Source organism: Setaria italica, chromosome V, assembly GCF_000263155.2.
Source record: "Setaria italica strain Yugu1 chromosome V, Setaria_italica_v2.0, whole genome shotgun sequence".
Taxonomy (NCBI): domain Eukaryota; kingdom Viridiplantae; phylum Streptophyta; class Magnoliopsida; order Poales; family Poaceae; genus Setaria; species Setaria italica.
Genome location: NC_028454.1, coordinates 39,825,228 through 39,849,211, shown reverse-complemented (window position 1 = coordinate 39,849,211; position 23,984 = coordinate 39,825,228). Strand labels below are relative to the sequence as shown.

Here is a 23,984-nt window from a genome sequence, read left to right as displayed (position 1 = left end):
CAAAATGATTTTATGAGAGCAAAAGGTTCAATAAAAATTTGGACAATAGAAAAATCTTGCTGTTATGGAAGGAACAGATGAATCCGAGGGCTATCAAGGTGCACTTGTGTACTCATAAAACATTTATCTCATATTATTCTCCTGTTTTTCACTACCATGAATCAATACGAGAGCTGCATATCTAAGATGAAAAGGATATTTTAAATACAAGTAAAAGCAATACGCGCAACAGCACAAAAGCACATAGCCACATACGACTCGAACGACTATAGACCAAAGATACACGCATGAAAAGAAACCAAACACTAACATAAAGAAAGAGGGCAAGCGACATCATTTATAGGCCACGAGAGATGTTTTTGCCTATTGCTCCATCTCATCCATTTCCCAGACTTGTACTCGTTATTTCCTTCTTAGAATTGGTTTCCTTCAATTACTACATATTTTTTAGCAACATTTTAAACCATTATTCCTAGCTCAAGTGCTCAACAACCTTTGACGCTAACTTGGCACATCATGTTCAATATGGCCATAATCTCACAACAGTGATCATAATAAAGCAAAACGATGCCTTAGATTTCGAGGTAGCGTGAATTGGGACTAATAGATGCCGTAAGTCGAAAATGTGACTATGCCGTAGAATACAATGTCATCTAACAATACACACAAATAAATAATATCACACTAGCATTTTCTAAAAACTCAATTGACATATTATTTTTAGATTGACGAAATCACCACATACACCTAGTTGTTGACACGCGCATTGGCTACCACTTACTACAAACTCCTCGTTGTTTATGTCAACTTCCACTAAAAAGAATAGCATCGCTAATTGCCTAATTCTCAAAATAAATCCACCACAAACAACCTAATCAATCGAGCTATTTGTGTATGGTATATTTTTTTATACATCGCTGGATGGTGCTCAAGGACAGAAAAGGCCAACATCTTGCTTCATCATCCTTGATGGACACACTTAATATCGTCCGTACACGTGGCCTCGGAGTCCATCCCCGTCTTCCCCGGAAATTCAAAATCTTTCAAAACCCCCGACCGGACCGACACCGTCCCACTCCCTCCCGTTGCGAACGGGTGCTCACCCCCAAACCATCCAATAACACATCCAGCGGCGCGTGGACCCCGCATCCTGACCCACCTGAAAGTGACCGTATGGTTAACTCATCCCCGTACGCCTAGCCCCCGACCCCGACGGGGAACCTACCGGCTCCGCGCCCGTGCGAGCCCGAGCGAACAAAGGTGAGGCCCCGCTCCTGACCTGACGCGACTCCGAACTCCCTCCATTTTCCGTTACCATTTCCCCAACCCGAAAAATAATTTTTGCCTTTTTATCTCCCCTCATCTTTCTCTCTCTCCCTCTCTCCCTCCTCCCCCAGCACCCCCTCCGATCCAAACTCCCGGCGAACGCCGCCATCCGAATTCGAAACCCTAGGCGGCCGCATCGGCCTCAGAGTGGCGGCCGCTTTAGAGCGCGCGGGGCTGTAGTGCCTCTCGTTCGGCGGAGCCGGCCCGCGGCGGCAACGGCGGCGGCGGTGGCCGGCCATGTCGACGGAGGACGAGAAGCTCCTCAAGGAGGCGAAGAAGCTGCCGTGGGACGAGCGGCTGCAGCATAAGAACTGGAAGGTGAGGAATGACGCGAACATCGATCTCGCCGCCCTCTGCGACTCGATCACCGACCCCAAGGACGCCCGCCTCCGCGAGTTCGGTGAGATACACTCCTCGCGCCTTCCGATCCGCCCCATTTCTCGCTCGGATCTGCTCTACGCGCGATTCGTGCGTTCCCTTTGGAGATTTGAAAGCATTCTTTTTCGGTGCTAGATCTGATGTGCAGTGCTTTTCTGTTCTGCTGTGGTGGTTAGGGCCATTGTTTAAGAAGACGGTTGCTGATTCCAATGCGCCGGTGCAGGAGAAGGCGCTGGACGCCCTTCTCGCATTCCAGCGAGCTGCTGATGCCGACGCTTCAAGGTGTGTGCGCCCTTAGGTGCTAAGTCATTCTCAGTTATACTTCTGATTATTTGTCATCTGCAACGATTTATGGAGTTGTTTCATTCCAGATATGCCAAGGAGGTTTGTGATGCGATCGTGGCCAAGTGCCTCACTGGCCGACCGAAGACTGTAGAAAAGGCTCAAGCTGCATTCCTCCTATGGGTGGAACTGGAGGCAGCAGAGGTCTTCCTTGTAAGTTGTTCATCAACCCCCTGATAGTTATTGTTGTGACTTGTGAGAGCCATCAATGAAATGTATGTGCAGCAATGCATTCACTACATAATGCTGTTGTTTGTTCACTTGGTTTTCACAACATATCTCAGACCTTGTATGTATTGTTCAATATAGTTGCAGATATTATTGTCAGTTTGGCAATGTCTGATGCACTATCAATATTGTTACAAATGCTAAGCTGATGTAAGATTGTGTGCCATGTTCCTCTCACCAGATAGTTTTCGTTTTCGCTTAGCAAATAGTTTGTCAAATTGGCAATTGGCTTCAGGCACCCTTGCATGAATAAATGTGGGAAGCATGAAACAGCGATTTCCCTCCTTTGCAATTCTAGTTTCATTGTGGTCATAGGCATCCTGCAAAAGCATGCAGCAGTTTTATCTCTATCATTAAAAACAGTTTAGCTGCTACATGAGTGTTCTTCCAGAGCTAGCGTCTGGGTAACATGTGTCCATTTGATTGGATAAATCGGTTTCATTAATTTTTGGTTCCTTATTTTTGTCCGCACCATCTGTAATGAAGCTCTGCCCCCACAAGGCTTATGAAATTATAGCTGTTCCTATTTGTTTGATTTATTTGCTCTCCCAAACCATCTAAAGTGCTAATCTGTTTTAGTCACATGTTCCCTCTTGTAACTATGTATGGCATGATAACATGCTCAAGCAAACTTCATATGGTTGTGCTATCAGGAATCCATGGAGAAGGCTGTGAAGAACAAAGTGGCTAAAGCAGTTGTACCTGCTATTGATGTGATGTTTCAAGCACTCAGGTAAGTCCCTAGCTGCTCCTCTGGCTCCCTGTGCCCTGTGTTGACAAGTTTTTATCAATACTTACAAACATCCTTCGTCTACCAGTGAATTTGGAACTAAGGTAGTTCCACCCAAAAAGATTCTGAAGATGCTTCCTGAGCTGTTTGATCATCCAGACCAGAATGTCCGGGCTTCTTCTAAGGGTTTGACACTAGAACTTTGTCGGTGGATTGGCAAAGAGCCTGTAAAGTCTATTTTATTTGAGAAGATGAGAGATACTATGGTGCGTTATTCTTGAAAGTGTAACATGCATAGTCATTATGTTCCATTACTCAATAATATGACCAAGCTTCTTTGTGTTTGCAGAAAAAGGAGTTGGAAGCAGAATTGGCAAACGTCTCCGGACTTGCTAAGCCAACTCGAAAAATAAGGTGTTTCTATTTTTCCCTTTTAATAATAATTATGCCATTCTCTTTGTTGTATTTAATAAATCAGATGAAAAATACTTCTGGTCTTTTTTTTTCTCGAACACGCAGGAGAGCTGCATATCATTATATTAAGAAGAAGAAAGGGTTTGGAAACCCATACAACACCACACACTCACTGCTCGCCTTTTATACAACAAAAACTTGACCTCGACCATATGAGAAAAAAACACAGAAACCTAACCTAGTCTGCACTTGGCACTAGAGTGAGCAGCTTGGAAATTCCTCGAGCCCCAGCCAAACTCCAAAGGTGTAACTCTTAGCAGAACCTCATTCAGATTAGGGGTAGTCCCATCAAACACGTATCAATTGCGGTGTTTTCATACTGACCAGCCCCCAAAATGATGATAGAATTGAGGCCTTTTCTAACCTGACCATCCACACTATTATTTGAGTTTAGGGTTACTTCTGGTCTAATCTACGCAACCATTTGAAATGCCAGATAAATAGTTATTCGTAGTGCTATTTATACTTGAATATCATTGCTTGTTTTCTGAGTTGGTAGATAGGCTGCAGCTTGTGTGTTAATCTGTTTTGTTATGTATGTGGTGGCAATTACACCTCATTTATGATATCACATTATTTCACTGCCATCTTTGTATTTTAACTCAAAAACTAAAATCTTAAGGAAGTAAGCCCTTGATGTGGAATTTTCAGTTCATTGATTTAGCCATTACATGTTCTCTCCCATATATGTGATTTAGAGTGAGCTATCGCAGGATTGTGTAATGGGAAAATTTTGAAGAACACGCACACCTTGTTTTGCTTCTTTTTTCTTTTTCTTTCTTTTTTGGAGTAGTTGAAGCACATGTTAGTTTTGGAGCGATAACAAATATTTTAATTGCATTTGCTTCTCTTGTATGTAATATGTAATATATGCAGTGTTTCAAAGGTGTCGCCTAGGCATCTGGGAGGACCCAGCTCGCCTTGGGGAACCGGTCCGCCATGTTGCCTAGGCGATAAGGCGTGGACAGGTTTCTAAGGTCGGCTTGTCGCCTTTAAAACACTGAATATATGGGTCATAAGGACTATGTTGATTGTACTGTTGAACTGCTGTAGATCTTTTGGAAATCACCTTTTCAATATTCACAATGTTAATCCTGCATACTATGAATATAATGTTTCTTTTTTTTTCATGATGATTTGAAAATGTTGATTTGACATGGTGTTCTAGATCTGAACAAGAAAAGGAGCTCGAGGAGGAGGCTGTGGTGGAGACAACCGGGGCTAACACTTCTGAAGAGGCTGCAGCAGATGGTGCGTTCTTCTAAGGATCATTTACGTGTTAGTTTCCTATATGTTGTTGATAGTTTGTTTAAATTTAAGCTGTGAATACTTACACAATTCTATATTTCAGCCCCTGTGGAGATCGATGAATACGACCTTGTTGATCCTGTAGATATTTTAACCCCACTAGAAAAATCTGGATTCTGGGATGGTGTGGTATGCGATCTGTTTTCAATACACTATCTATTGTTCATGCCATCGTATGATATTTGTTATATTGGTTTTCATGTTTGTTGCCAGAAAGCGACTAAATGGTCAGAGAGAAGGGATGCTGTGGCGGAGTTAACTAAGCTTGCTTCGGCCAAAAAAATTGCTCCTGGCGATTTTCATGAAATCTGCCGGACACTGAAGAAGGTTAAATCTCTGATTTTTTTTCGCCTGCATTGTGTGATCTTCTAATCCCTTATCATATCTTAATTATCCAAATGTTCAGCTACCATCTTTGAATGTTTGTATTGTTTTCCTTTTGAAGTCTTATAATTAATTTGCGGGATCATATTCATACTGAAACTAGCACTTTGATCTAGTGTTAAGTGTTGTTGTGTCCAATAGTTGCTTACTGCATTCTTACCTATGGTGTCTTTTTGGCACTGCAGCTCATCACAGATGTTAATTTGGCTGTCTCGGTGGAAGCTACTCAGGCAATAGGGAATTTAGCTAAAGGTTTAAGAGCCCATTTTTCTGGAAATGCACGGATGCTTCTTCCAGTTTTGCTTGTAAGATGAATAATATTCCTTTTTCCTTGAATAACTGTACATTGCCACTACATCTTTTTGTTGTTTTGATATTTTATGTGTTTCTTAATATTAAGCATATTAGTTTTTATACTGTGTGAACTTGGGTGCCCATTGAAGCTTACATAATCTGCTTTGTCCTGATGGTACTGTTAAACAGGAAAAGTTGAAAGAAAAAAAGCCGACGATGACGGAAGCACTATCTCAAACACTTCAAGCGATGCACACGTCTGGCTGTTTTACACTTATTGACGTGATTGAAGGTTTGTAATTTTCTGGCAGAATCTATATCTCCCACGTCTGTGTGTAATATTATTTTCATTGTTATTGTGGTTATTTTAGCCTTATAGTGGTGATATTTCTATTTACTCAAAAGTAATATTACTGGTAAGCTAGTGAAACTAGGGCAAAAAGTTATATAAAATTCCTTTTAAATCCCAAGACCTACTTTTCAGCTTGGATCAAAGCCTCAATAAGAAAAATGCTTTCTTTGGATGATGCAGATGTTCGGGTGGCTGTAAAAAATAAGGTCCCTCTTGTTCGTTCCTTAACACTGACCTGGGTTGCATTTTGCATTGAAACAAGCAATAAAGCAAATGTACTAAAGTTGCACAAGGAATATGTTCCTATCTGCATGGAGGTGAATAACCACTTTATACTGCCAGTGGTATTTCTTCTTATTTGCTATTGTGTATTTACTCTGATCTGCATTTCATCAATATTTAGTGCTTGAATGATGGTACACCAGAAGTACGAGACGCTTCATTTTCTGTTTTGACTGCCATTGCCAAGGTTTCTTTTTCAGTGCTTGCCTTTCTCTTTATTTAATTACATATATCAAGGTGTAGCTCTAAAATCTTGACGGTGTGCTACTTTTACTGTCTGTATAGATGGTTGGTATGAAACCCTTGGAACGATCGCTGGAGAAATTAGACGATGTGAGGAAAAAGAAACTGTCAGATATGATTGGTTCTGCCAGTGAGACTGTTTTGAGTTCAGGGACAGGTTAGATTTTCTTTTGGGTTTGTAGTTTTACTTGTTTTAATGGATTGAATGTCTCTGTTTTGGCTTAATTTCTGTACAAACTTCATTTTTCCAGCGCCTATCCCAACTTCAGGAGCTGCCACATCTGCTCGCGGGGTATGTTTGTTGATCTTGTAATTCCAATATTTACACTAAGAAGATGTTACAGCCTGTCAACATTCCTCTCCCAGTGCCTGTATAAAGTTTGTGTAGGAATTCTTAAAAATGCTTTCAACATTCCTCTCCCAGTGCCTAGCTGTTATCAACCTCATGTATCAGAACAATGTTTATTCATGATCGTTTCTGTTGATCAAATGTCTGACAACTGAAGCACGGTTATTCTGTTTATAGGCTGCAGATAGCTTGTCCATGAAGAGATCTGCTGCAAGCATGCTTAGTGGAAAGAAGCCCGTGCAGGCAGCGGTTAGTTTTGTTGGATGTATATTCTATTCTTTGAATTTGTGGACCATTTTCTTATGTGGGGGATTGTTTTCCTTGTTTTCAGGTTGCTGCTAAGAAATCTGGACCATCAAAATCCACTGCATCAAAAAAGACAGATGGTGGATCACAGTCAAAGACATCTGCTGCTCCTGAGATTGAAGATGTGGAGGTGATTTGTTTGCCAGAATCCAACCATTTCCGTGTTATGATATGCCTTTCATGATGTGCATAATTATGCCTTTACTGAAAGAAATCCCGATTGTTAGTTTAGAACTAGGACTTTGTCATTTCTTTTTTTCTTCGTGGAAATTTTTCGCAGTCCTTACCTTCGATTTGAAATGCATGTTATTTCAGACTTTAGAGTTCGGCACTGCTAGAGGAATAGACAAAATGACCATCTTACCCTCAATTAATACTCTATTGTTTGCATGCATGGGGGAAAAAGGTTAATTTATGATGCACAAAAGGAAGGGTAAGACTAGAAAAAATAGGCTGAAGTTTCCTAAAAGTTGTAGAACAAGTATTTTGAAGATTGTAAAAGTGGCTTTCCAAAACAAAGATTTTGAACTGGAGGGAGTAGTTTATTTTGTCCCAAATATAAGAAAACAATGGATTTATGAGTTTGGTTCTCTCTTTACGTCCTCCAGATATTTAAAGGTCTATTGGTGTTGTGCCCCTCCTCCCTCAAACAATGGATGAAACTCATAGCTGTAGATAGTATACACGACTCATATATCGTATTTATTGTTTTATTTTGCAGCCGGCAGAGATGAGTTTGGAGGAAATAGAAGAGAGGTTAGGATCCGTTGTGAAAGCTGAGACAATTTCCCAATTGAAGAGCACTGTCTGGAAAGAGCGGCTTGAAGGTTACTGTTAAACTTGTGTAGCCTATCCTATAGTTTTGTTTATTTTGTTTCATTTGGAAGGATTAACCTAGAGTCATCTCTCTCTCTCTCTCTCTCTCTCTCTCTTATCTCATATCCCTTTTTCTGCGCCCCTGTTGGTTTTCATCTCTAGCCCAATTATTATTGTTCTTTTACACCCATCTGTTTGTTTGTTTGCTCATCTTAAACGAGGATATCTTGTTTGAGCAAGGATTCTAGTGTGCATGTGTGCAGATTGTTTACTTAGTATCCTAGTAAAGCAATATGCGCATGCGATTGTTTTCTTAGTATCCTAGTAAGTGCAGTAGTGTTCTTTTCCTTCGTTTGCTCATCATCTTAGTAGAATGGCAAGTCCTCATGCTAGTTTGAGACAAGAAAAAAAACAAAGAAATCTTGTTGTAACACTGTTGATTTGGCTGCCACCTCTGTTTCATTCCTTTCTTTCTAGAAATAAAAGTTGCTTCTATTTTCTGTTCTGAAGCTTTAATGCTTCTAACATTTGCAGCGAGACTAACATTTAGTGCATGCATTTATTTTCCTTGTAACTCTGTTCTGTATCTGGTAACTATTTTATCAGCTTAATAGGATACATGATTCTCCTGCTGGTGTTGAAAAGAAAAATCGAGAAATTTTGTTGTTATACATTTTGATTCGGCTGCCTTTTCAGTTTCATTCCTTCATTTCTTGGAATAAAGTTGCTTCAATTTTCTGTTTAATCTTCTTACATCTATGGTTGCTATGTGTGGCAGCTATTGGCATGCTCAAGCAGGAGGTGGAAAGTCTTACAGAACTTGATAAGTCTGCTGAACTTCTGATTCGTTTGTTGTGCGCTGTGCCTGGATGGAGTGAAAAGAATGTTCAGGTACTTACTGCTTGCTGACTATTTTTTTCGTTTCCCTTCTTTATGGAAGTAATTTAATGTAAGATTTAAATGAAACAGGTACAACAACAAGTTATAGAGGTCATCGCCCATATTTCCTCGACTGTAAACAAATTTCCAAAGCGCTGTGTGGTTCTATGCCTTCTTGGTACGAGCTCCTCTTCTTCTCCAGTACTTTAGCTATGTATCTTGCACCTAAAGATGAGATTGGCTTTGGCTTTGTCAGAGCATGAACCCACCTAAGCTTAATTGTTAACACCTTAAAACCAGAAGTTTGTGAGCTTGTTGCCGCTGTGAATCATGATGTAACCAGGAATAGTATAGCACACATAACATGAGTCCCAGATCGCTGGTTGAACCTAAGTTTATTTCCTGCCCTAGTTTGGCTGGTGGGATCATAAACAAAGTCAATGAAGTATTAACTAACATTATTGTCACGCCTTACGATTGCATAGATTTTATTGAGGTAAGTCGCCAACCACAGAATATCTATTTAAAAAAAATCAAAGTTTTTAATTTGAAGTTAAGTACCCACCAGATGTTGAAAAAGTTAAAGTATCTGATGGAATTTAATTTCAGTACATCTTGATTTCTACACCATTAATTATGAAAAACGATGGGGCTTCTTTCATGAAATTCTATTTATGGATTTTACTATAATATACTTGCCTGTTGCCAATTCCTATTAGAGGGATGCATACTATTTTCTGTTGTGGTTCATTCAAAGCTGATATAACGTGTAGCTTCTCTTAATCTTGCTTCTGTGCAGCCTTTTGTTTTTTTTTTGTTAGTGTTCACGTATAACTTGGGGGTTCTTGTGTTGTCTGCACTGCATATAAGATGCACTACCTTTGATTCCATATAACCTTTGTTGTTAAATATCTATCGATCATATTTTGCTGTTTTTTTTCAATTTATTTGAAATATTTCACTTTTATTTCTTGGTCATGTGTTATAGAATGTTGATTTTAGTAAAATTGTTAACTTCCTGAATTGCTATTTTCTCTCAGGCATAAGTGAAAGGGTTGCTGATATAAAAACACGGGCCCATGCAATGAAATGTCTCACTGCCTTTTGTGAGGCTGTAGGTCCAGGATTTGTGTTTGAGAGGGTAAGAGCTAATATTACACTATGCTTATTTTTTTGCTCAAAAGGTCCTATACATTTTTGGATTAATCTAATTTGCTAAGGTTATCACTGACCTTCAATATATTCAATGCATAGAATGTCTTTCCGATTTTGTTCTGTGAGTTGATTGAATGCACAGAAACCCCAACTTGGATGATGTTTGGCAACCACTAAAATTATGTGTATTATATTTTTGTAGCTATACAAAATAACAAAGGAGCACAAGAATCCCAAGGTTCTTAGTGAGGGTATTCTTTGGATGGTCTCTGCTGTAGAAGATTTTGGGATCTCTAATTTGAAGCTAAAGGTGCACATCCTCTATATGTCTATACTTGCAGGTTTACCACACTCTTGTTCTTAGTGGTCTTTGTTGTTCCAGGACATGATTGATTTTTGCAAAGACATCGGTCTTCAATCAAGTGCTGCTGCAACAAGAAATGCTACTATAAAACTAATTGGGATGCTACATAAGTTTGTGGGACCAGGTCATCTTATAGTTCTCGAATTTCATCATGTTAGTAGTCGCAAGGTCATGTTTTTGAAATAAACCTTCCTGCAGACATCAAGGGCTTTTTAAGTGATGTTAAACCTGCACTTCTAAGTGCCCTGGATGCTGAATATGAAAAAAATCCTTTTGAGGTATGCTGTGTTTCAGTTACTGTTTGGAGAAGCGTCATATTTTTTTTACTTATATTTTCACTGACACCAATTTGGCTCAATTCATAGGGTGCCGCTGCTCCTCCGAAGAGAACAGTAAGAGTTTTGGACACTGCATCTTCTACATCTGCTGGCCCGTCTGATGGGCTGCCACGGGAAGACATTAGTGCTAAGATAACGCCTACTTTACTAAAAAATTTGGGCAGTCCTGACTGGAAGGTATTGGGCACTTAACTTGTTTCTCATTAATTTATTTTATTTCTGTATGTTGTCTAGTATTTTATTGTGATATTTATATTATGCTGATGCGAATTGACAGGTACGACTAGAGTCCATTGATTCAGTCAACAAAATTGTGGAGGAGGCCCATAAACGCATCCAGCCTACAGGAACAGGTTCACCGTTTTTATCTATCTCAAACAGCCATTAAATTTGTATCTATTAAGAGTTATATTCACCTAATTTGTACTAAATTGTCTTGGCCATCTTATCACTGCAGTTGACCTGTTCACTGCACTTAGAGGCCGTCTTTATGACAGCAACAAAAATTTAGTAATGGCAACCTTGTCCACTATTGGTGGTCTTGCATCTGCTATGGGCCCTTCTGTTGAAAAATCAAGCAAGGTTTGGAACTAACTCTCTTTTTATCTCTGTACTTCTGTATGCATATTTTGGCTGCTACAATAACGGAGAACTGTTTGTTATGAAGGGTATTTTGGCGGATGTGCTGAAATGCCTTGGTGACAACAAGAAGCACATGCGAGAATGCACATTGACTGCTCTAGATTCATGGGTTGCTGCTGCCCAACTCGACAAGATGGTTCCATATATTATAGTGACTTTGGGTGATCAGAAAACAGGTTCAGAAGGGCGAAAAGACCTTTTTGATTGGTTGTCTAAGCATGTTTCAAAAATGGGTGATCCATCTGAGGCTTTGCCTTTGTTGAAGCCTTCGGCATCTTCTTTGATGGTACCAGTCGAAACTGATCTTTTGATTCTATGTTTAATGGAAACATATAATGGCTAACCCTTCTTTTTGAAAAGGATAAATCTTCTGAAGTCCGTAAAGCTGCTGAATCCTTTATGAATGAAATTCTTAAAATCTGTGGCCAAGAAGTGGTATGGTTCATCTACCTGTTCCTTTTAATCCATCTTTCCATCTAATGCTGGAGCTTTCTACTTCAACTGAATTTATTGTCTTGTTTAGGTTGGAAGGAACCTAAAAGATTTGCCATCACCTACTTTGGCCATTGTAGCAGAGAGGTTGAAACTGACTACTGTACATGAAGGTAGTGTCTTGCAGATCATGTTTTGCAATGTAGTTGTTTTTCTGTTGTCGTTGAATTTTTTGTTCTGACTTGTCATTGCTGCATTACACCAGGATTTTCTGAATCTGTCAAGATGGTGACAACAAGCATGAGCTTGCCATCAAAAGCTGGTTTGAAGAGCAGTAAACATGGTCCAAATGATCGTGGTTCTAATGTGGGCAAACCTGTGTCTCAAGTATGTGTTTTATCTCACTGTCATTGTGGGAAGGGTGCAACTTCAATTAAAATGTGTCAGTTTTTGAAATGGTGAAAATTCATTCAAAAGCGCACTTTGAAGTTTTTTTTAAAAAAAATTAAACTTGGGACATCCATAGTTCATCTTATGGTATATCTTGTCACTATAGTTAAGGTTTAAAGTCATTCCAACTTAACTCAAAAATGTATACACCAGATACTATGTTCTCTAGCATATTCACTTGAAATGTGTCGTTTTCATGAATTAAACTGGAATGAGATTGAACCTCAACTTCTGCGACAAGATATGTCATAAGATGGATGTGTGAAGTTTCATTTTTTTTTCCCGAAGCTTGAATGAATGATTTTGGATCTCTTTTCGCCGATACCAAAAAGTAGGCCATTCCACCTGATATGCACCTGGAACTGTTTTCTAACTATCTTGCTCCACTATCAGAGAGGACTTCCAGCAAGGGCATCTGTTACTATGGTTTCTTCTCAAGATCATCTACAATCCCAGGCATTATTTAACATAAGGGATTCAAACAAGGTTAGTGATCATAGGGCCCCATAACATCTGAGTTGTTGGTTAAAAAAATACATCCCTGGGTTGTGTGCTGATCTCACACAAATGTACTTGTTCAGGAAGAGCGGGAGAGACGTGTTTTGGTAAGGAAATTCAAGTTTGAAGAACCGCGCCGAGAGCAGATTGATGAATTAAAGGTTTGTGTTGTGTACAAGGGAACCGGTTTAAGATTGTTATATTTGCATCCTGTTATATTTCTATATATGTTCCAGTAGAGTGCTTTTCTGCTGGCATTTTCCTTGTGACCTTTGTTGCATAACCTAGTAAAAACCTTTACATTTAGCAAAATGCTCTTAATGAAGACAATGGGGACTAGCTGGTACAGTAAATGTTACACTCTCATGCTTGGATACCAAATCCTATGGTAGCAATTGTACACAACTTGATCAAATCCACGGTAGTAGATGCTGTGCAGTTATGTAGCAGAAGCGGAACTCTTTAACTTTTTGATCAGTATAACAGATTCATACGGAACAAAGCCCTATAGCATTGATATTTGGTATTGCACAATGGTGTTGCAAAGGCTGACTCCATTGCATGAAAAGGAAATCCTGTGCCTAACTGGTTACCAACCATCAGTACCCTGAAAGTTTTTTTTTTGAAATGTATTGAATTCAAATTTGTAGTTCTAAAAAAGGATCTTGATTTTAATTAATTGATATGATATACAGTTTATATGGACTTGATATCTAAACAGGATGAAATTATGTGAGTGTTTTAAATCTCAGATTTGTCTGGGTCCCAAGAGAACATCCGATCTCTAGTGAAGTTAAGTGGGTGATAATGACTGAGAAATGATGGAAACACAGTTGCTTATTTTTTTTTCCAATTATATTAATCTGAGAAACATCCTGTGTTCTCAATTTGTGTTAGTTGGTGGTTGTGAATCTGTACTGTCTAGAAATATGCACATATGCTAATATTAGTTTTTTTTGAAAAAATTAATTTTTGTGGATGCACATTTTTTACATATTGGAATTTAGCGTTTCATTTTGTTTGGTATGTTTAAAATGAAGTGCTCATTTGCTTGTTAGTTTGATTTTACACATCTGCACTGTTTTTCCCCCTCCTTTTGCCCTATGTGCTAATGGCTATTGCTGCGTGAACATAACAGCTGATTTTCTTGGATTGTATGCGCAGATTGATTTGTTTAAACATTTCCGAGAAGATGTAAGCTTGCGACTGTGGAACTCAGACTTTAAGAGGCAAATAGATGGTATCGAATTGCTACAAAAGGTTAGAAATTGATATTAATGAGTGATTTAATATAGATTCTTGCTGTAGTTTTTCTTTTTTTATGATACTGTTGCAATTGTGCAGGCACTTCCTTCAAGTGGGAAAGAAGTAATTGAGCTTCTTGACATACTATTAAGGTGGTTTGTCTTACGCTTTTGTGAATCTAACACAACATGTTTGCTGAAGGTAAATGCATAGCACCCTTGTTAAGAACTATACTGGCCTTGTCTCCTTTTTTGCTGCACTTTAACCTAATCGGTTTCTATACTGTGTACTACATTACCTGTAGGTCCTTGACTTTCTTCCAGAGCTGTTTGATCTTCTAAAAGACCAATCTTACATGTTAACAGAAGCTGAAGCTGCAATTTTTCTTCCTTGCCTTATGGAGAAGGTACCATAGATACTTAAGCTGTACAAAAACTGCTTAGTATAAAATATCATATTATATGTTATCACAGTTCGCTTTCATGACCAAATTATTGTTGTATTGCAGTCTGGTCATAACATTGAAAAAGTTAGGGAAAAAATGGGGGAGCTGATAAAGCAAATGGTCAACATTTATTCTCTTCCCAAACTACTTCCCTATGTTTTGGAGGGACTGCGATCCAAGAATAACCGGACTAGGATAGAATGTGTTGATATCATTGGATACTTCATGGACCATCATGGGACTGAGGTCTGAATCACTACCTGTCATGTGTGCTGGTTAAATGGTATTGCGTTACTTATAGCAGATACTTGTTCTGTCGTGCAGGTTGGTGGGTTGATGAAAAACTTGCCATCTGTTGCAGCACTGACAGCAGAGCGTGATGGTGAGATCAGGAAAGCTGCTCTTAATACACTTGCAACTGCCTACAAAAACCTCGGTATGCACCCACTTTTTTAGTAGCTTTAACTGTATATCTATAACCTCCTTTTGCAGCATACCCAATCATACCCTTAAGCTGGTTTGCAAAATTGCAGCTTCATGGTCCCTTTTTAGTAATCCAAGATAAAATATTTGCATGCTTTCCAAACCTATACTCCTGGGAAATTTATTTTATTCGTTTGATATGTGTTCTTGTGTATTCGCACAGCGATAAATCAGTGTGTATACTGTATTTAGCAGGATTTATGTCTCTTTTGCAATATTTATACAACTTTGCAAGAGCCTTAAAGTTTTACTATGTTTGACCAAACAGGGGATGATGTATGGCGCTATGTTGGAAAACTCTCAGATGCCCAAAGGAGCATGCTTGATGATAGGTTCAAATGGAAGGTTTGTTTCTGTCACCCAACATACAGATTCTGCTATTTTTAGCACACTTGCAACAACCACTTGATACGACTAAGGTGTTTACCATATCCTATCTGATGGTATGTCAGGCTAGGGAAATGGAAAAAAGGAGAGAAGGAAGGCCTGGTGATGCTCGAGCAGCTTTGAGACGTTCAGTTAGAGAGAATGGGTTTGTCCTTGTTTCTGAATGGCTGATATTATTTTCACTTTTAATTATTCATACTTTCATTTTATGGATGTAGGTCTGACGTAGCAGAACAAAGTGGAGAAGTAGTTTCCCGTTCAGTAGCAGGGTCAATGATCTCAAGGTGCTCCAGGTGTCTTATTGTGCTCTTCATACTTATTTATATACCATCACATAACACAGCTTGTCTATGCTCGTCTGTCAATAGGGACAACTTTGGATATGCTGATGCTCATATGAATAGGCATATGGTTCCTAGGCAGATGCCAGCTGCAACTGGTCCTGCTGACTGGCGTGAAGCTCTTGAGATTGTTGCACTGGGTTTGCCTGAGCAGGTCGTGCTTTTCCTCACTTCCCAAAGCCCACCCACCTTTTCCCATCATGCTGGGGCCGTGTTGATCCGTTTTTACATGATGTGTAGTGGTTTCAAGCTATTAAAACCTAGTGTCATTGCATTTTGACATTCACTTATTAAACACAAACATTGGCCTGATATATGCCTTTGTTTTCTGCAGTCTGTTGAAGGCATGAAAGTCATATGCCATGAGCTAACCCAGGCGGCTGACCCTGAAAGCTCAGTGCTTGAAGATCTCATTAAGGAAGCTGACAGATTAGTTTCATGCTTGGCCGTTATGGTTAGTCTTTGCTGTGCATTCATGTTACATTTTCTCTCTCTTAATTTTCAGAGTACGTCACTCTCCTAACTTTTAATTTCATCATGAATTCTTGCAGGTTCCAAAGACCTTCAATTTTAGCCTGTCTGGTGCATCTTCAAGATCTTGCAAATATGTTTTAAATACACTCATGCAGGTTCGTTGACATGTTTTACGTTTGGCCCTTTGCTTTTCTCTTATGTTGAATTCTGTTTATCTAAAATCTTGATTATTTTGGCAGACGTTTCAAATCAAACGTCTTGCTCATGCTGTGAAGGAGGGTACCCTGGACAACCTTATTACGGAGTTACTTCTTTGGCTTTTGGATGAAAGAGTTCCTCTTATGGATGATGGCAGTCAATTACTCAAAGCACTAAATGTTTTAATGCTTAAGATCCTGGTACGTAACATTTCTTTTTCATGCTTTCCTTCGCTCATCATATTTGCTTTCTTCAATGGTTCTGTTTTCAACAGGATAATGCTGAGCGAACATCCTCTTTTGTTGTGCTAATTACTTTATTGAGGCCTTTGGACCCTTCAAGATGGCCATCACCTACACCAACAGAGTCTCTTGCTGTAAAGAATCAGAAGTTTTCAGACTTAGTTGTCAAATGTTTAATTAAGTTGACAAAGGTACGTGATTATTTGGTTGCACTAATATCTACAGATTATTACTTCTGACACTCTGCATTTCATCTCAGGTTCTTCAGAGTACAATCTATGAAGTTGACCTTGATCGAATTCTTCAGAGCATTCATATCTATTTACAAGAACTAGGAATGGAAGAAATACGTAAAAGGTCTGTGCCTTTCTCTTGGATAGCTCTTTAATTATTTCTTTGGATTTTTTTACATAGATATTTTGTATAATCTGTAGGGCTGGTGCTGATGATAAGCCATTAAGAATGGTGAAAACTGTCTTGCATGAACTTGTCAAGCTTCGAGGGACGGCAATTAAAGGTCACCTTTCAATGGTTCCTATAGATGCTGAACCTCAGCCAATAATTCTAGCATACATTGATCTTAATCTTCAGGTAGAACATCTGAACCCACTGTTACACTAGAGCTTCATTCAGCGTTTTTTTCTCACTGTTACCCTAAGCAAATTGTTTGGTCAATCCTAGACCCTTGCAGCAGCTAGAATGTTGACACCATCGGGACCTATGGGTCAAACTCACTGGGGTGATGCTGCATCGAACAGTCCAAACCCATCTACTCACTCAGCTGATGCGCAATTGAAGGTGCAACCATCTTTTTTTAGCCGCACATTTTTGTGAAGCAAGTAATTAATGTGGTGATTTTACATTCTATTTTATCTTCCTGGTCTGTATGAACAGCAAGAGCTTGCAGCTGTCTTCAAGAAAATTGGTGATAAGCAGACATGTACAATTGGTCTGTATGAACTCTATCGAATAACCCAGCTGTATCCAAAGGTATTGCTAATCCATTACAACCCAAGAAGGTTCAACATTAGGACTGTTTATTCCAAGTGAATGTTTTAAACTAGTTTAGTTTACATTGGTTTTTGGATCATTTACAGTGCATATTTTAGTTGGAAGTTTGTAATATATTGAGCTTTCTATTCTGTTTGTTTCTGATCGACCATCACTTTCTCAGGTTGACATATTCTCTCAGCTTCAGAATGCAAGTGAAGCATTTAGAACCTATATCAGAGATGGGCTAGCTCAGGTTTGAACCTCCGTCATGGATCAGTTCGAGCTTGTTTTGACAAATATTGTTTAGGTACAATTGAATTTACATTGTTCGCGAATGCAGGTGGAGAAAAATGCGGCAGCTGGAAGAACACCCTCTAGTCTTCCATTATCCACGCCTCCTCCAATAGCAGCAATACCTTCTCCAAAATTTGCACCTTCTCCTGTTCATACAAAATCGATTAGTGGCAAAACAGAGTCTAACGAAGATGATGCCAGCGCTGAGGCACAACAGGCCTTCAGAGGAGACGATTCTAGATTACATTCTATGGACCAACAAACCGATAGATACCAGACTTCAGGTTCCCATCCTATACTGCCTTAATTCATCTGCATACATAATTGTATATGCTATCAATATCTACGTCATCTGATTGTTGGAATTATTATTTCTTTACCAGCAGGGACATTGGATGCTCTTCGGGAAAGGATGAAAAGCATTCAAGCCGCAGCTGTAGGTCATTTCGATGGATCCCAGGCTCGGCCACTGGCAAGTATGAACGGAAGTAATATGCTCCATGCTGGGACACAATTGGATGGTGAACCCCAACAACAAAGTAATATTCCGCCCATGGATGAACGAGCTCTATCTGGGTTGCAAGCACGAATGGAGAGGCTAAAGAGTGGATCTATGGAACCACTATAGATACGATAACAGCACTCGGAGAAATACCAACCATTGTAATTCATTGTAAATTTGAGGCATAGTGATGCTGTTGTTTGTAGATAGGTATGTCGGATGAACTACACGGCGCGGGGGCGACATTTCGTAACCCCCGTGCTGGGTCAATCCATTCTTGCAGAGCCTTTGGGTGCAGTTTAGGTGAGAGCTAGCTAGATGTTTTCCTTGTAGAAGCTAGTCCATGAAGGGCTATGCTATTTAGTATTAACACATTTTGCCGTACTGTGGTGATTTTTCCTGTGGTGTACAGCAATAGAATTGTGCATTTTGAATTAACTGCAAAATGTACTTGTGAAATGGACGGTTTTATGCATGCATAATAGTTTGGTTTCGTTGATGGTGTGGAAAATTATGTTACTGACGTTTTGTCATTGATCTTTTTCGATCAGTGCCAATGACTAAATTGAGTTGCTTTATTATTCTGAGATTTTGAAGTCGACGTTTTTCCCAGGGATTCCAACAAATGAAGAAACTTGTAGGAAGGCTTTCATCAAATAGACTGGGAAAGAGCAATAAATGAGTCTTTTCCACAAATCCTCTACGTACGCTCTTCATTTCGCAGGTTGTCCTGTGCCAGCGCGGCAGCTGATTAACATGGCCTGATGAATGCCACCGCTGTGCACACAGCACAGCACAGCACGCTAGGAGCAGCTTGATTTCAGTCTAACCGATTAATAGGCTTTCTCTGAAAGTCTCAAAGATGACAGAAGCCGAAATGCGTGGAAAAAACTTCCCACGAAGTCGCATCATGTTTGTTTCGATCGAAAAAGTTTTTAGTCACGACACAAGCATTTGGCAATGTTTCTCATGCTTCGGTTACATTAAATGCGTGACATAACTGGAATCATTCATTTTGGATGCTTGTATTTTCCCTCCTAATCCACATGATGCACATTTTTTTCTTTTCGGCCGATCGGCCGGCCAGAGAGGATGTTCTTTGCCGTCCTTTCGTTGAGGCCCAAGTTCATTTTTGCACTACCGTCCTGCTCTGATAGCCCTTTATTTAAATCTGTTTGCAGATGAAAAGACCACCCTATCCATTACTAGTATCTCCTTCCAAATCGAATCTACTCTCTCTGTTTTTTTTTTGTTTTTTTGGATTGGAGGTACCAAATTTGGACGGATTTCATCCCCTTCGTTTCTCTGCACCCTCTGATGCACAATGCCAACAACCGTTGATTACCAATCAAGATCACAACAGCTCGGTTAGCAAGTTGCAATCAATGGCCTACGTTAATCGTCATGCTGAGGGTTCGACTCTAGGGAAAAAGGTAGAGAAGCAAAGCCTCTTTTTGAGGGAAAAGAATAGAAAAAAAACATTCATCATATCATAATTGTGCAGTGGATACCCGTTTGGAATCTTCTTGGGCGCCCTAGCCCTTAACCGCAAGAGGCATGTGGTTCGACTATTCAACTGCTGCAGGGCAGCCCTTGTGCGCAACGTGCTAAACGTCTCTGAATTCTGAAACACACCGGGATCCAGTGCGTGATGCATGACCCTTTCCTTGCAGCGGGCGTGCGTGCTCCACCAACCGGCCGGGTGCGATTCACCATGCCATGCGTCTTGCCACTTGGTGGGCTGTCCGCAGGCCCGCAGGGCAATGCATCAAATCAGTCGGCGGCGCTGCTCCGAGGCAAGCAACGGAATGGAATTGGATGAGCTCGTGGCCTCATGCGCCGACGACTACGGGAAAATGTCCATGGCGGTGTAGCTCACAACAGTTAGGTCGTTGTGACCGATATCGATAACCCGGCTAGCTAGAGTTGCCGGTATTTTCGTTCTATTTGGATCAGCAATGATATGCTTTGTCGAAATGTTACGCTTTTTTTTTTAGCTTTTTCAAGTATTAGCAGTAAGATATACTAAGATCTATTGTGTGATACATTGAGTTGTAATTTTAGAGTTTTGCTCCGGTGGTCCTTTCCATGAAAACTGCACGAATTTTAAAGCAAAGAGGTAATTGATTAACTTTTATTATTAATATTTTATTCTGGGTCTCGTATGGGCCCGGCCCTGTCCCATCCCATACGGAACCTGGCCCTTACCAATGAGAGGGACTGGACGTCGTCGTTCCCTGATCCGTTTCTCTCGGTTCTCATGCAAACAGTGTGCCGGCTTATTTCGTCGCAAGACTGAAGCTCGCGTCGGCGGTGGCGCATGGACATCCACGTAGCATCCCCTTTCATCCTCTCCATTCCATTTTACCTTGGCGCAACCTCCTGACCTCTGGATGGTAATCGCCGTGACCCCGTGCTCCAGGATGCCAGCCCAGTCCACGCACTAGCTTCCCAGGATGGCAACACTGCGGCGACTACGATAAGGAGGAAGATGAAGCGGACACGACAAATATGTTCTCTAATTGCCTATTTTTGTCAAATGGATTTGCATGGGGCTATCTAAATCTCATTTTCCTTCTCGGCAATCAGCTATAAGCTAATATACTTTTCCTTAAATGTACTGATGTAACTCTTTTTTCCTGGGATCCATCTTCTTTGTTCAAATGATCGGCATATGTGTGTTTTTCTGTTTACCGGAACTAAATATATAATTCCATTAGATGCGCGTACAGTTTCAGAAATTAGCTATATCAAATGCATTGCCAGAGGTTGCTCAAATCAAATATCCAGGGCATTTCTCAACGAGAAATGTTATTACTGATCACAATGTGTCTTGCTCTGCAACATACAATTTGATGCGTTGTGTGCAGAAAATAAGCTAACTTTTCTCTGCACAAAATCTGATTCCGGGAATGTACTTCTCACATATTACATTATTTTTTGTTTATGTTTCCTATCAAATTTAGAATACACTTTTGTCTTCGTGCTAGTGAAATGAGAACACTACGTATTGATCGGAGCAGCAAAACCGGCTATGCCGCTAGTATTGGTTTGAACGGCTAGTTTCTTCTTTACAGGTTACAGGAAGGAACCTTAGGTCCCGTTTGGGACCGCGGTGTGGTGGCGGCCGCGGCGACCGCGGGAATAATCCTGCCGAACGCCGCACGATTACCGCAGGGCCGTCCGCCGCCAGTGACAAAATGGCACGGGTTTTGAACGGGGCCGCGTACCATGAGATGCGGCCGCGGAGCCGCGGTACGTGACCGCCGCCGCGCGCCCGCTCCCCGCCATCCCAAACAGGGCCTTAGTGTACTGGAAGAGATCTCTTTAAGCGAAGTGCATATGTCCAGTTTAAGAATTTAAACGTGGTTCACATAAACAATAAAAAAACTCCACATCAGTAAGCAATGCAGGTTGTAGGCTGTAGTTTGTTGGCCTTGTTCTTTGCGATGTACTCTTCCAGGCCACGGAGCTCTACCTCCATTCGGTCTCGTAGGAATGCACCTTGATTGCTGATGATGAAACCGGATTGGGGAAGAGGCGGGGTGTGGCAGCGCTGGTCCTGATCCAGGGTGCGTGCTGCGTGCGAACCAGCGGATCAGGGTGGAGACCAAACCGCGATGCACAGGGACCGGGGACGGCATAGAGAGCCACCGCCGAGCGTCACCACCTATGATGGCACTGCGCCACCCGCTGTTCGTCCATTCGGCAATCGGCACGAGCGAATGGTAGGATAAGATCCAAACTAACCTGGATCGGGCATGGACCGGGTCCAATAGGACAGCAGTAGGGCTGGATCCAACGATGATCCATAACAAAATTAATTAAACGAATTATCTCTTTACTTTTAGATCCGTGCAGTTTTTATGGGATGGACCATTGGAGCAAAACTCGTAATTTTAATACTAATAGAATTCTGACCATTTAGTTCGGGACGAGGCTTATCCGTTCGGAGGTATGCGGTGGCAATTTTGCCGTAATTACAACTAAGGTGGGGGCAGTTTCGTACCGAAAGGTGGGGGTGAGAGGTCGAGCCGTGGGAAGTTAGTTTTTTCAACTCCGCGCCTCTAGTATAAACCCCAGACCGACTTCTTTAAGCTTAGCATGAGAAACTATTTTTTTGGCCCGTTTGGTACAGCTTCACCTGAAGCTGTAGAAGAAGCTGCAGTAAAAGTCCTGATATCAAATCTTTTCGCTCCCTTCAGGATGACCTCAAGCCATGTCCATTCACGCACCTCATGCATGCGCCGCAGAACAGTCTAGGGCGGTAGTGCCACCGCCCAATGGCGCAGTCCTCGTTTGATAAACATCTGACTCAGACCAAGACCACAATGGCGCCGGCGCCGCAGCCAGCCAGCCAGCCACAGATCCAGCGTCACGGGACAGATCGAGCTTCGCCGGCCGGTCGACACATCAGCGGCGCACACGTGAAGATATGACTCGGCGGGGCGCACGTACGCGCGGCTGGCCAGCAGCGAGACGCCGATCGAGATGGGGTAGGTGAATAGATGGCGATGATGATCGACGTGCAGGCCAGCTGCCGCCAGGATTTGGTCCAGTCAAGGACACGATGCATGCGCTGCCCGTACGGCCGCGCGCGGCGACGGCGTGACGGGCGCCTTCGCGCTCAAGGAACACCACGGTTGGCAGGTTCGAATTGCGTCGGCGCTGGCGTCACTCGCCCGGGCGCGGTGGATATCTCTTCTCCACTCCCTGGATATGCCTACGGGCTACGGGTTACGGCCTACCTCTCTGACCTTCGTCACGTTCCTCGGCGGATTCTGTCGCCGTCGAACATTGCGCTGTGACCTCGTGAGAACCTGGAACTTGGAAAGCGATCTTTGTTCGGTCCAGCTTTTGTTTGGTTCGAGTGACAGGGATCGATTCTGAGCACACCACGCCACAGCAACAATGGGATCATTCTGGAGTAAGTTGTGCAGCGGCCCACGGCCACCACACGCCCAATGCTCTAAGTTTCGTAATAATATTCATGTACGTACGTTCACCTTACGCACAAATCTAGAAATCTAACATCGATTAAAAAAATATTCTACACATGCGATTTTATGTATGTAATACTTTTAAAAAAAAGACTCCTCTTGAAACCACATAAACGGCCAAATTTGCACGGTTTTGATAGTTGGATGGTCCTCCCTGTCCGGTTTTGTAGTTGTGGGTTGAAAATCAAACTTCTACTAGTTGAAAATCAAAGTTCTACGGGTGAAAATTGGACTTTTTCAAAAAAAAAAGGGCCTACAGTAACTACATTTTTTTAAAAGGAACAATAACTACATTTGAAGAGACACTTTGTATTTATAACTTTATAAAAAGTAGTAGCAAAATAAAAAAGAAAATTCCTTACATACCTTATACATACGGAGGGAGTACACTGTAGTCAAATCTAGGTTAATTACCGGATGACAACAAAGTAATACTAATATCCCTAATAAACGATCTCGCCAAGCCGACATCACAGCACACACAAAACTGTTAATTCTTCACACGGAGTACATTCTAATCAAGAAAAGTGTAAGTGATCATCCAGCTGTGGGGCACCTCAAATTGTTAATTAAGGAAAAACTACCGGCAAACACAACCCTCTTCTTTTTTTCCTAAAAGAAGCAGACAAGCATGGTGGAAAGATCCCTGTCAAGCCCCATTTTTCCTACGTGAAGTCCGTCCTTTTCCCCGGGACTACGCTCCAATTTCACAGCATAGTCCACCGCCGGAGGAACGCAACGCATCCGCCGTCGACGACGAGCGCGCGGGGGTGCGGGCGGGGTGGGCCTACCAACCCCCGCCGGATGGGC

General features: G+C 41.3%; 1 protein-coding gene across 2 annotated transcripts; it reads left to right on the top strand.

The window, feature by feature from the left end:
• Positions 1-1,303: 1,303 nt before the first annotated feature.
• On the top strand, positions 1,304-18,668 carry LOC101760577 (protein MOR1). Of its 2 annotated transcripts, none has more exons than XM_004970309.4 (53): positions 1,304-1,726; positions 1,881-1,986; positions 2,076-2,199; positions 2,928-3,007; positions 3,093-3,270; positions 3,354-3,418; positions 4,647-4,729; positions 4,830-4,915; positions 5,000-5,113; positions 5,356-5,475; positions 5,654-5,756; positions 5,997-6,133; positions 6,220-6,285; positions 6,384-6,498; positions 6,593-6,633; positions 6,868-6,939; positions 7,022-7,126; positions 7,718-7,823; positions 8,591-8,703; positions 8,782-8,869; positions 9,732-9,832; positions 10,049-10,156; positions 10,229-10,334; positions 10,409-10,488; positions 10,576-10,725; positions 10,826-10,901; positions 11,006-11,130; positions 11,216-11,476; positions 11,551-11,625; positions 11,714-11,795; positions 11,888-12,009; positions 12,466-12,558; positions 12,654-12,731; positions 13,735-13,830; positions 13,915-14,016; positions 14,120-14,221; positions 14,324-14,506; positions 14,585-14,696; positions 15,012-15,088; positions 15,196-15,275; positions 15,349-15,414; positions 15,499-15,625; positions 15,806-15,925; positions 16,023-16,100; positions 16,185-16,343; positions 16,418-16,576; positions 16,645-16,742; positions 16,820-16,976; positions 17,067-17,183; positions 17,280-17,375; positions 17,560-17,631; positions 17,719-17,956; positions 18,056-18,668. In XM_004970309.4, exons 1-53 carry the CDS (start codon positions 1,564-1,566, stop codon positions 18,298-18,300), a joined length of 6,006 nt encoding a protein of 2,001 aa, XP_004970366.1. In that variant the 5' UTR covers positions 1,304-1,563; the 3' UTR covers positions 18,301-18,668. The 2 variants fall into 2 exon arrangements, with proteins under 2 accessions (XP_004970366.1, XP_004970367.1); XM_004970310.3 differs by having other exon boundaries at positions 1,564-1,726; positions 18,059-18,668.
• The last annotated feature ends 5,316 nt before the right edge of the window (positions 18,669-23,984 follow it).

What these genes read in the sequence shown, in the direction of transcription:
- LOC101760577 (XM_004970309.4), top strand. Translation starts at nt 1,564, where the DNA reads ATGTCGACGGAGGACGAGAAGCTCCTCAAGGAGGCGAAGAAGCTGCCG. An exon ending in TCTGCCGGACACTGAAGAAG is followed by an intron (nt 5,114 to 5,355) that starts GTTAAATCTCTG and finishes TTGGCACTGCAG; the next exon opens with CTCATCACAGATGTTAATTT. An exon ending in GCAGGGTCAATGATCTCAAG is followed by an intron (nt 15,415 to 15,498) that starts GTGCTCCAGGTG and finishes GTCTGTCAATAG; the next exon opens with GGACAACTTTGGATATGCTG.